The sequence below is a fragment of the Manacus candei genome, unplaced genomic scaffold (assembly GCF_025592945.1).
Source record: "Manacus candei isolate 608988 ecotype Guabito, Panama unplaced genomic scaffold, ASM2559294v1 h1tg000011l, whole genome shotgun sequence".
In the NCBI taxonomy this organism is placed as follows: Eukaryota; Metazoa; Chordata; class Aves; order Passeriformes; family Pipridae; genus Manacus; species Manacus candei.
The window spans coordinates 22,477,413-22,491,094 of record NW_026138059.1 but is presented as its reverse complement, the minus strand read 5'-3'; the positions used below and the strand labels follow the sequence as shown (position 1 = coordinate 22,491,094).

General features: G+C 35.3%; 1 protein-coding gene across 1 annotated transcript in view; it reads right to left on the bottom strand.

The window, feature by feature from the left end:
- Window positions 1-1,293: 1,293 nt before the first annotated feature.
- Window positions 1,294-13,682, bottom strand: part of MEI4 (meiotic double-stranded break formation protein 4) — a 76,328-nt gene continuing 63,939 nt past the window's right edge. The window contains exon 5 of the mRNA XM_051778050.1: window positions 1,294-5,040. Within this exon, the coding sequence (XP_051634010.1) occupies window positions 4,789-5,040 (252 nt within the window). The 3' untranslated portion in view covers window positions 1,294-4,788. The remainder of the gene's footprint in view (window positions 5,041-13,682) is intronic.

The following is a 13,682-nucleotide window of genomic DNA, read 5'->3' as shown; positions in this document are numbered from 1 at the left end:
AGCAAGGATAGGCTAAAAACCAGGTGGGTGAAAAAATTACTTGATGATCAAGCTCACAGTGTAGTGGTTAACAGGTTGCACTTTACCTGGATGCCTGTTACAAGTGGAGAAACAAAGGGAGCCATCAGGGGATGTGTCCTGTTTAACAACTTTACCAGTGACCTGGAGGAGGTCATGGAGTGTACCCTTATCAAATTTGCAGATGACAAAAAAATTGGGAGTCCTAGTTGATATGCTTGAGGGCATGGATGTCATTAGAGGGTCTGATGATGGCTGGAAGAATGGGCTGACAGGAGACTATGAAAGGAAGGACAAGTGCTAAGTGTCCAGCCTGGGAAGTAAGAGTCCTTTGCAGTGATACAGGAGTGCCTGGCTAGGGAGCAGTTCTGCAGGCAAAGTCCTGGGGGGCCCTGGCAGGCAGTGAGCTGACTGTGAGCCTGCAGTGGCCATGGCACTAATGAGGGCACACAGCATCCTGTGCTGTGTCAGAAGGAGCACACATTGAGGAAGGGATTACCTCCCTATAATCAGCACTCATTAATCTGCATCTAGACTACTATAGCCCATTTTGGGGCCCCAGCAAAAAGATGCTGATAAACTGAAGTGTGTTCAGCACAGGGTTACCAAGATGGCTGGGCCTAGAGCAGCTGTGCCATGAGGTGGGCTAAGGGAGCTGGGTTTCTTCAGCCTGGGGAAGAGATGGTTTCAGGGGACCTAACAGAAGCCTCCAGTGCCTGTAGGAAATGTATTAAGGAGATAGGTCCAGGCTCTGGGTGGTGGGAAGACTGAAGACATGTCATAAATGAAGCAACTATATACAAATTCAGACTGTATACAAGGAAACATTTTTTCACCATGAAGACAGTGAAGCAGAAAAGCAGGTTATCCAGTCTCCATCCTTGAAAGTTTTCAATACCTGACTGAAGATTAAAACAGCAATAGACAATGTTGATTTGACCAAGACTGGTTTGACCCCACAGCTAAATTTGATTCAACCAGGAGGTTGGACTGGAGGCCGTGAGGTCCCCTCCAGCCCAAATTTTCCTATGCTCATGTGAACATCAGCTGAATGTTGCACCACAGTAAACTATACAGTGTTACTCTGTACCAGTACTGAATGAAAAAAAAAATATTACAAGATTAAAACAAGGTACACTTTTTTCCCCCCACTGTTACCAACATATATAAGCAATAACTTGTAAAATCAGTAAATGAAAAGTATATTATGAAAAGATTCCAAATTAGGCTTACAAAAATATCCTAAGACAGTTCACTTCAAAATCCCACCCACTACTGTCATTAATAGGTATGTAAAATTCTTCAGTGAATAGAACAGTGAATGAACAGCCATAGAATAAAAATTTATTTTCCTTGTCTCATAATTTTTCTACTCTCATAAAAAGAGACACTCTACCACAAAATTCTTTTTAAAACAGATGGAGACAAGTACAGAAGACAGTCATCCAGGAAGCTAAGAATGTGGCAGAAAAACAAATTACAAAATCATAAACTGAAATTAGGCTACTAATAAATAATCACTGCTAATTCAACCATATAAATATATAATTTAACCCTGTGTGTATATGCATATATATATATTTGTATTTATAAGGCTGAACAATTTGCATTTTCAAAACATTATCATTTTGCCAAATTTTAAAGTACATTTATTTACAAAAAGAATCTGCAAGACAAAAGAAATATCCTTGAACTGTTCATTCTAAAACTGTAAGTGTAACTCAGGTGACACACTCCAGGGAGCAATGACAGATCAGACCGAGTTATTTTTTAAGTGTTTTCTGTTTAGTTCTACGATGTGTTATGCTCAGCACATGGGATTTTGAGATTGTTCTTTTGAGACATCCTACACTCAGCAAAGAGCACAGATACTTTCTCTGGGTTTGGTATTCCTCTCTGGAGGTCAGATAGGTAAAAGTTGGATGTGTGGATGTAAAACTAAAAGACTTAGTTTAAGTCCAAGACTTGTAACCTGGTTGTAAATCTTCCAGGGACTGTCTCAGTCATCCTGTTTTATTACAAAACTCAGTGATGTTTACTCAAGTTACATCTAACAGTCATCAGACAAGACTAGAAATTGTCTGAAGAGCAGGGATTTAAACCTAGGATTTCCTACTCTAAAAAACAGATAAGGTATCAAAAAGGTAGGATTTAGTTTTCACATTAAGACACCTAAATGGATGTTCGTGAGCTGTATATCCATGCTCACGCTATCACCACTGCTCAATTCAGTTGTCTAAGCACACACTTTAAGTGACAGTGCCACTAAAGATGCTCCAGGGTATCAGAGGCATCTACATGAAGAGAGAAAATGTGATGCAGGTCTTAGAGAAGATCTGCAGTCCTTTGTGGTAGTAGCTGGATACCCAGGCCAAAACATTGGGGTACTTTGCAAGTGTTTCATAGATTGAACATCTCAACCACAGGGAGACATCTAAATGCACCTGTCTACCTTTGCACATCTTCATCTAAAGGCAAGTCCCATCTTGGTGAAAAATCTCTTCAAGAAATGCGAGACGACAATCTAATGAGTATTCTGATTGCAGAGGTTATTGCTCCCACCAAAGCTGAGGTGCTCATTAATGTGGTTCACTGCATTATTTAATTTTCCACTGAAACAGATGAAGAGAGCCCAGGTGACCAGGTGACATCCCTTTTGCAGAGAGGCCAGTGTGTGTCTAGATTGCTGCAGTGGCATTACAAGGGGAACTCTCACTGCCTCAATGCTTTCAAAGCTGCATAACAGTTTCAAACTCCCGTCAGAGTATAAGTGCCATGTAGTTATGCCATCTCTGGACACAAAACCTCCTCTCTCTCTATGCTGTGAAAAAACATGTCAAAAATCATGTCTCAAGTGAGCAGTTACTTCAAAATTTACCAGCAATGAATATATTTCCCAAAATATCCATTGCTTTTCCAGTGGCCTAGAGAGTTTGCTGGTGAGAAAATGCTACATTCTGCAAAGAAGAAAATATGCGTCCCTTTGTGCTCCTGTTGTTTTACTAGTGAAAAAAATATTTTTTGCCAGTCAATCAGCAAATGTGCAGTAGTGTGCAATCTAGTGCTGAACCTGTTGTTTGGAACTAGAGTCTTGAAACACACACAGTTTGCTATTATACAGATGCCAGTATCCTCCTGTGTTTAGTGTCTTTTGTTTACAAACTACTTTTGAATGAAGTTTTTTTGAAAAAATGAAAATGAAAATTATATCAATTAGATAACAGTTCATTTTGTTGACTTCTCTCCTTGCTCTTTTTGTAACCATGTTTTCAGTGCTGTGGAGGGAGAACTGATTCTCTTATCTTAATGAAACAACCAAACAAGCAAGTAAAGTAGTAATAAAAAGGGCATGGCAGTTCCTGAGTAGCTACAAAACACATTTATTTTCTTTAGCTTGGCTAAACTCATCTGATTTTGTCATGTGACTATTCAGAAATACTTGCTTTGCAAATCAAACATTTCTGTGGAAAAAAATTTGCTTAAAGAAAGCGTTAAATAACTGTTACCATATGACATATCAAATATGAAGAAACAGAACAGTGGCCAGTGTCAAACTAAGAAACACTCTTTGGGGAGCCAATTCACCATCACAGTAATTCACCTGCCAATTCACCTGCTTTCTAAATATCAATGTGTTTTACATATTTATAAACAATGGTTTATTACTAAATAAATGCATTCAAATTAACAAGATAATGGTGTTTCAGCGAATTTTCCTGACATAAAAATTGATCTGATGAAACAAGTGCAAGGGGAAGGATAAGGACTAATTCTCAAAATTTTTTATATTTACAGGAAATATGCACTTCTAGGAGACATAATACAACTAAAATGTTGTTTGTCTACTAGAAAAAAAGTTGTTTATCATTATAGTTATCCTCTAGATAAATTAAGTACTCTGGTTCTGTTAAGGTATTATTGAAATCACACTATAAAGACCTTTTATGTTTAAGATAATTTTTGTTAAAATCTTTTACTTTAATTATTACTATGAATATAATACCATCACACAGGAAAACAAAAATTAAAAATCAGATAAAACAAAGAGGATTTTATCAATATTCATTAATTTTGAACAGAGAGGTTTGAAGTAACCACTAAATGAGTTATATTTATTCAGATTAGATCTCTGAAATCATTACTCAACTCAGAATGAATTAGGCCTACTGTACCTACACTTGTGCATACACAAGCAAAGCCAAACAGTATACGAGTGTAAGAAAGCTGTAAAACTGAGCACCAGATTTTATTTTGCTCAGGTAATGACTATTTTGATTAAATTGTTAACAAAGTATGTCCTATAACTATTTGTAATGATGAGTTACCAAGTTTAAAAATAAGCATTTCTATTTCTGCCAACCAGACACTGTATCTAAATTATACAGAAGCTACACAACTCTTAAAGGACAGGCAATAGTTTCCTAACTTGGAATCTCTACACACATTTTATGACTCAACTTTAAAATTCATAGTGTTTATTTTAAACAGCACCCGAAACAACTTTCTGTGTTCCATTTTCCCTGTGTACAGAAACACCAACATATTGTTTTCCATTACATGAAACAGCATTTATTCAAAATGGCACCTGGATTATTACATATTTTTCTATATTTAAGTTTGGAAATAAACTGCATTATCTCTGAAACTGGTGTATAGAATAGTAGTTTAAAGTAAACGTTTTCCAATAACAACAATTTTCCTGTCTGGCTTGAAAACCCTCCAATGCATACCCCCCAAACAAATGCACTGTTAAAAAGTAGGCTGCTTGTTTTAATCAATTTGCATTTGAGCTGAGTTTAAAAGAACATTCACTCTCCATAAAAATAAAGAAAACAGAGGGAATTCATCTGAGAGATGAAGAATAATTTGATCAAGGTTCTTCAGAAATTTGATTTTTTCTTCTCCTTCATAGTCTGAGCTCGAAACGTTACTTTCTTCTGTCTTATTTTGAAGAAGTTTTTCCAGAATCATGCACAAAGGAAAAATATTCTCATACTGGGTAATGTCATACACAGACTGGACCTGGGAATAAAATAAAATCAGTACATAAGCACAGTGTGAAAATGTTTCTGCAGCACAACATCTCAGATGACAGTGTAAGGAACACCGTTAAAATTGGCAGTAGTATTTACATAGTCAGAACAGTTATACATTCAGGATGATTGTTTCTAAGAAATGCTTCCTTTTCTGGTGGTAACAGCCAACCATACTCCATCATACTATCAAAAGTCATCATAACCTCCTCTTCATGAGTCAGAGAGTTTTCTTTACCTAATTATCCACAGGCTGTGACATACAATAGTGATGCAGAGAAAAACAACAACAATAACAGCTTTGTTTGTTTTAGGCATATAATTAGAATTGGTGGATTTCTGTTTTCTGAGAAATAAAATAAAAAGCAAAAAAGAATTTTTTACTCCTAAAAATAGACAATCACCTATTCAATTGACACCTCTAGAAAACAAAAGTCCAAATTCTCAATCTCAATAGAAACTACACAAGCCAGTTCTGAGTCAGTTCAAGTGGAAGAGTCAGTTTGCCAAATTAGCTCACTGACCAAACTAAAAAATTTTTAAGTCTTACAGCTTAATCCAATATAAATTTACCTGTCCTGTTTTTGGAAACTGGAATTTTAAACAGAAGCTTCCTGAATCTCTTCCGTACATAGGAAATAACTGGGAAGATAAAAACTTAAATCTTGGGGAGTTGTCTCTCTGGAATGAAATTCTGTGTACTCCTTAACAGCAAAAATCTACCAATAATATGAGATGACTTTGTTCTGAAAAAGGCTGCAATTACAGTAGGTAGATGACCAGAACTGAAAGGTAAAATCATTGCTGCTAGAAAATTAATTATATATTTTAGAAAATGGACCGATAGCTCTAGCAAGTCTAAAATACTGTTTATGCCACTGGTACAAAGCCAGACAGGTCCAGGCTTTGATATGGGTCTATGAAAAAGTATGAAATAATTTCACTCAGACTAAATTACATACTGTTATAGACTTTCTGAAGTGTGAAATTTGTTATACAATTATTGTTTTTTACAAATAATGCAAGCTGGTTTTGATTCCATTAGAATCTAACAAAAATACAGCACTTTACTTTACTTTTACCTTCTTCAGGTAAAACTGTGGAAGATTGTGGCTCAGAGATTGCTCACTTTGACCTTAGTTCTTGTAATTTGGATATTAGATGTACGATGTTACAAGCAAAAAATCTTTGTTTGATTCTTAAGTGAGGAATCTATATAAAATGTTTTAGAGAAGCTCTTCCAAGCAGTTAGGCAATTGTGTTACTTTCAGTAGGTCTTGAAAATTGCAACTAATTGCAACTTAGTAAGCTATCTAATTTATTATGGATAATAGAAGCTACAAGTTAACTAATTAGCTTTTCTCTGCATTAAAGGAAGATTATTTTAGTCACACAGAACTGACTTTGAACAGAAAGGGTAAGTCTGATGGCAAGGAGGAAGTATTTTTTCAGAAAATTGCTTTTCTGGAGACAAACGCACTTTGAAATACTGTATTATAAAACCATGGGGGAAAAAAATCAGTCTAGAACATTTTCTGGCTCAAGGCTTATTAACCTTTCCAAACCATTTAATAATCTCAACAAAATGTGTCTGTGTTTCTTCTGTTAGATGTCTTCCATAGCACTAATTGATGCAATTACTACCACTGCACATTTATGCCACAGAATTTGTAGAGGGATACCTTTACTGTTACCTAATGGTGCACAGTCAGGTAATACAGCTACTAATCTTGCCCACCAGTGTCTGTAGGTGGGTAGCAGTGTATGTGCATGTACACACACACAGAGCTAGTCCACCCAGAAAGTTCAGAGGGTATGGCTACAAATTAGCAAGCCTCATATATATGCTGCTATTCCGGAATATATTAATACCAACCTTAAGTAACACTAATTCTGTTCTTCAGAGCGAATTTTAAGATAATCACTCTTGTTACAGATCAGATGGGTGTGCAATATGGATTTTGGACACTATCTTTTATGAGATCAGTCCTTGTCAATTTTGCCTCACCAAGTACTTTGAAATGTGTTTCCTAGCAGTAATACACATTTTCATGATCCTCAGTTTTTAATTTAATTTTTAAAATTATTTTCTTATTATGATTTCTCAATACAGACTTTTCAGAGTTAAATAAGTTTAAAAAAAATTATTTATATAAGATTGAGCATTACATGAGATGGAAACAAGGGTTACAAGGACCTCCTAGCTGGATCTGATGATCTGCTAATCAGAATTAACGTATTTATATCATCAAGTTCAAAATGCAGAAAGTGTCAAAGCTTTTGGTTGAAATTAATTCTCCAAGCTTCTCCTACATTACATGGAAACCACCTGGAATAGAATGCATATTTACTACATAATCTGAAAGCAGCGAGAAAGTTCTCTCACCTGTCTTCTTTACAATGCTATCACAAGAACCAGAACTAATATGTTAAAGGAAACTGCTATGTTCCAGGTCCCTGGCCCTTTATCATACTTCCTCTTTGGAAAACAACAGATCAGATGGCCCTGGATCAAATTCCAAGTTGCTGCTCTCTTACTGGACAGAACTGGAGTCTTACTGACAGGTCATGAAATAGATTAGTGCAATTCTAAATGGCACTTAGAGTATTTCTTTTTCTTGTCTTAGTGGTTCATGCATGTTTATTTAATTTATTCAAATGCCCTTAAAAACAGCAATATAAAACAAGAAAAGGAAAATAAATTTAGTCTTGAATAAATTCTCTACAATTCTTAGGTCATTTCAGTAGCCACAAGTCATATTTCTAGTGATGAAGTCTGTGAGTCTGGAATTTTCACATGCAGAAGACTGATATTACTTTCTCAGTATAGGTGAGTAACTTTTATTCCTTTTATATCTCAAAGGACCTACAGAATAGAGAGAATATTTTGACAGTGCAAATAAAAATTAGATGAAAAGAAAGAAGGTATGTTCATGGCAACTAGTATTTGCTTCCATTCAGCTCAGATACTTATGTAAGCAATGGACAAAGTGTTATCAACACCTGCACACTCTCTGTAATAAGACAGAAGCAGCTCTAACTGGGGAAAACTTCTTTTTGGTTTAGAACGGAAGACTGAAATGCTGAAATTTTGGACAAAATTAAAATAATTAAAATTAATTTAGAAGCACCACTATGATTGATTAATGACTAAAAAAAAGTCCCGTGATGATACCACATTTAAACGTATGTTGCAACAAATAATTATACAACATAGTGCTATATAAAATACTGACATATTGATACAAACTTTAATCAAACTGGAAAGATGAGAGTTTATACACTTCTGCTGTTTAGGAAGTCATAAAATTAGCACTTCTAGAAGATAGCCATCTTAGCAGAAAAGTATTCTGTCCAAATCTTCTCAATCCATCATATTCTAACAGTTTTGCTTTTTGTAAATTTTTTCTTGCAACTTTTGCCTTTCCCATTTCTTGGAAAACCTTTCCTATGCACCAAGGATATAACTTTTTTTGCTAGCAAGGTGTCTTTTCCATGTCTCAATACAAAGTTGAAAGTTGGTATTTCTCCTCTTTTACATGCATATTTTTCAGAGAAGCATAAGGGGTAGATTGAAATAAACAACAGGATCTGCTAAAGCCTGGCTAGTTTTGCCTTCAAATGGAAGCACAGGCAGTAGGAACTGCAGCACCACCAGCTGCTGGGCTGTGACCACTTAGTTAGGGAGGATGGAAGATAGAATAGAATCAAATTTGCCATCTAGCCATTTCCAGGAAAAATTCCCCATGGCCTGTCCCCTCCTCAGGGAAGCAAATGTAGCCAAAGCTGCCATGAATTTTCCAGAGCAGGTAGACACAGACAGAGAGCATACATTTTTCTTGATGCACCTACCACTGACCAACACATCATCTCAGCAAATAGTCCCAGTGCCCCTTTGCTTCCTTGCAGGTAGCTGCTAGTACAGGCATGTACATGTGCAGACTGAATTCCTGGCAAGCAAATTCCAATTCATGGGCTAGGAGCCATAGAGCAAGTGTAAGCTGATGTCTTGGGTAACACAGAACATAGGACTCACACAAACTACTAGAAAATATTTGAAGTGGAGAATGCCTGTTAGAAAATGTCTGAGCTTGATTTACACATTTCTAGAAACACACAATCCTGGAGACGTTGCTTAATGGGCAATTACTCTGGCTCTTTTTTGTTGTTGTTGATTTATTTTATTTGCTGCCTTGGTTTTCTGGTGGTAAAAAAGGATACTCCATCTAGAATTAAGAGGAAGGCATGTGGTACTAAACAACATACTAAATGCAGCCACTGCTGTTCACAGAAATAAAAAAATTACTTCTGTGCTCACTATGCCTACAAACAGGAGGAGGCTTCTCTAAAGCTGTCTTCCATATTTTAACACTGCAGTTCTAACAAGTATGTAATTATAAAACCAAGTTCCTAAATAGACAAATATTTGACAGCATCACTTTTGAGGAAAAAAGTTTCTAATGTAGCATAATGAAAAATAAGAAAAGAGTGACTGACTGGAAACTCTATCAACAAGCGGTCACTTTCTAGTAAATTTTGTATTTGCCAAGGGAATGCTGACCAACTTAAATTTTCAGTAAAATCAACATTGTTTTACTGTACCCATCCAGTCTAAATCAGAGGTTAATGGAAATATATTTCAAGAATGACTAAATTGTTTCCTCAAACGGCAGTACATTCTCATTTTATGAATAAAAAAGATTAATTCTCACAGGGAATTCTCTTCTTGACCCTTCATTTTTCTTTCGAGAAATCCCTATCCAGGTTACTCATTGCTGTGTTCAAGTGTTAAACACAAGACATTTTTTTTGGAGTACAGTATGTGCACATTTGCATAGTAGGCATTTTACTTCAAAATAACACAGAAATCTTTTAACTGGATGTTCCACAATCATGTGAATAACCTCTACATGGATCATTAAAATTTACTAAACCAGTAAACACAGTATAAGAAATCATAGTAGGATAAAAGATTATCTCTAATTGCTCTTTAGTGTTTATATAATATGTTGATATGCATCCCTAAAACATGTAAGGCAGGCAGGCATGAAAGATTTTATTAAGAATCTTTTTGTTCTCTTTTTAATACTATTGTGTTTTGGTAAAAGGTAATTACAATTGCCATGACACTGGATTCAGCTTTTAGCTGATTAGCACTTCCCTTTAATTGCTTTTTGTTTTGTGATTTAAAAAGCCTATTTCCTGAACATCCCTCCCAGTAATCATAGTCCTCATAACCATGTCAATATTCACCTGCCAAGTAAGTTCAAACTGATGTATCCCCTCTTTCAATACTTAAAGCAAAATTCACATCACCTAAAATTCCTTATTTAAATTTATACCCCCATCCCAAATTTTCAAAATATTTTGATCTTTTATTCAATGGGTTCTGAAACTCTAATTGTGTCATCTTTATTCATTCTGATCATTTTATTCTCAAGTAGCTCCCTAAGATTCTTAGAGATCAAGACCAAATGTGACTGCAGAAAGGGTCAAGGAATTATCAGCATTTGTGAAAGTTAAATTCCAGAGGAGAGACCATCAGCTAAACTCTTGAAACAACAGAATCTACAGCATGTGCAGTGACTGGTCCTGAGCAACATCCTGCCAACAACACTTCAGATGTCCCAGCCAGCCTCATGCTAGAGAGGTTTTAGAAGCAACAGTAAGAATCTTGTGAAAAGAGTATCTGCCCAGACACAACAATTTGGCATACCCTGGAAAACGCTTTTTATAGAATTTCAAGTGCTTGTTCTCTTTGCTATCACCCAAGAGGAAGATACTTATACCTGAGGCATCTATGCACTGTGCTTCTTCCACACATCACTAAGCAGGGTCATCCGTTACTAGCCCTTTCTATGACACACAGAATTACAAGCAATTCCCAAGCCATCTTAAGCAATATTATTCTTATCTAGTAATACAATTTCCACAACATATTGTAAGAAATTAAATATACCAGCACTAGAGCACTGACATTTCCATTTTGGAGTAAGAATCACAACTATTGCCTTGCAAGTAACATAACAAAAACACAGAAAGCTTTAAAAAGAAAATTCTGATCCCTTTTATCCTGTTAAAGAAAGTTAAAATATAAGGCACTAACATATACCATTTAGAGAGAACAACCAAAAAATATGAATGTATGAACCTTCTTGGGATAATGGGAATCTATAAACATATTTTACTCCAATCTACAAGGCATATACTTCAACTCTCACTTCTGTCATGTATGTTATTTTTAAAGCCTATTCTAAAATTATAAAAATTCATTCTTTACAAGTTGAAGCATGTGAAATATGTTGTTTCGTTCTGTTTTCAGCAAAGAATCTGAAATAAAGATTGTGAATGTATCTATTATAATGTGGGTCCTTCAAAATCAAATGGGCTACTTAAGCATAAGTCTAATTTAAAAAAGACACGATCGAGAGAAAGAAACCAACAAAAACAATCTAATGAAATTTCTCAGTTATGAACTCTTCAGTATTAAAGGACTTTGTTGTGGTTTTTTGTTTTTGGGGGACTTGCCTACTTGCAAGTGTAGGAGTACCACATGCAATAACCATATCATTAAAATAATACATGTTGTTTGTTGACATAGAAATCATATTCTCATCCTACAAGAAATGTCATAAAGCATACAGCAAGGCCAGTAATCTAAGCAAGTCTTGAAAATAAACATCACACACATAAAATTTTTATAGGTAAAGACTGACACTAGTGTAAGAAAATTGCTTTGAATAATAGCAAAAATAAAAAATCTTCTATTAATTAAAATAATCAGAAAACAATGGATTGGTGAAAAATACAGCTATATTAGTTTCAAAAGGTTTATTGACAGAAGTTTACCTATCTTTAGAAAATGCAGAGAAGTACTGAAAGTGAATAGCAATCACACATTTATTTCTACTTAAATTACACATTTATTTCTACTTAATTGTAATTCATTAATTTTTGAAAAGAAGCTTTTCAACATGCTTTTCAACTCATAAGGCTTTTTTTTTTTTCTAAAAGCATAATAACTTTGCCTCACATTCAGCTTGACTTACTAAAATTACCTCTTCCAATACTAATAATGGAAAGCATCAGCTGAATCTAGCAAGTGGCAGATGGCTGGTACGAGGTTATCATACAACATGCACTTAAATTGCTTGCCACGGGACACCGTGAAAGCTGAAGGCTTGCATGGGGTGAAAGAAAAGTAAGCAATCATCTGAGTGAAATCCACTGAAACACATGAAAGAAACAGTCACCCTTCACCTTAGATAGCCCAAATTGCTGGATACTGGGAGACTGCTCCTGGAAACATTTCCAAACTCCTACCTGAACGTCTACTATAACCACTCCCAGAAGCAGAATATTTGACCTCTCTGACGGCATGGTCATTCTCATGCTTTCCTATCTCCCAGTCTAATTTGCTGCCCTACCCACTATCAGTGTTAGGTTACTTCAGAAAAGAAAATATTCCACTTTCCAGACCAAGTTAAAGCTTGTTTTCAGCTCTGAAAGCTTGCAACCATTGCTACTATATACATCCAACACTTCAGTCTTCCTCCAAAGCCAGAGACACAATCAGAGTCTCCAGGTTCAGAATCATAGAGAAAAAAAGTCCAAACGTAAGCAAAACTAGGAGGCTTTGGACTAACTTAAAACTCAGTATGTGCCCAAACCTTGTATTTATCTGCTGCAAAAGAAAACAGAAAAGCCATGAAAAAAAAGGCAAAACAAAACACCTAAGGAGCAAGAGGAGTGATTTTAGACATCGCCTTGTGTGAGGAAAAGGACAAAGCTGGGTGAAAGACAAGCATAATTCTGTATGAAAAAAAAGCGACATCTGCTTTCTGAATCACTTTTATCCAATGAATCAAAGTCTCTGTATACTTATAATAGTTAAAAAATATACTGCTAATGAAGACAGGTTTCCCTCTTATTATGCAGTTATTTTTTTTCTTCCATAGTTAGAGGCTGAATAATCTGTAACTATTCAGGGCAATAATATTGTTTTGGAAAAAAATCTTACATTTATTGTACAGAAAAAAGTCTTCAGGAGAGTATTTGTCTTTCATATAAATAAAATACTTTCACAAATTATTTTCCTAAAATGGATTAATATTTCCCTTAGATATGACTGAAATAAGACAGCAATGGTGTTTCAATGATCCCAGCATCTGTCTAAAACATCTGCTTTCCACTAAAATTATGCCACTAAATCCCATAACAACCTCCGAACTTTCAGAAAATACCAAGACAGTTTTCCAAACTTTAACAGGAAGACTCAAGAGACATGGCAGGATATCATAATTTAATGAAAATTTTACAGGATTAACAAGCAGTGCCACTTTTTTATTTATTGTATTTAAAACTATATGGCATACGTATGTAGAATAAATCTTGAGTGGATCATGCAAAATATAAAATGTCATGAAATCATGAGTACACCACAGTGTATCTAAAAGTTTATATATATGCATTAAAACTTCATTTTAGAAGCAACTACACCTTTTGACTGAAAGCATAATAAAACATAGAATAGATTGCTCCCTATAATCTTTTTAGGCTTTACAGAAACTAAACGGGTACGACTGTGAGCAAATATGTTTTTGCTTTTGAATTTTACTTTTCCACTAATTA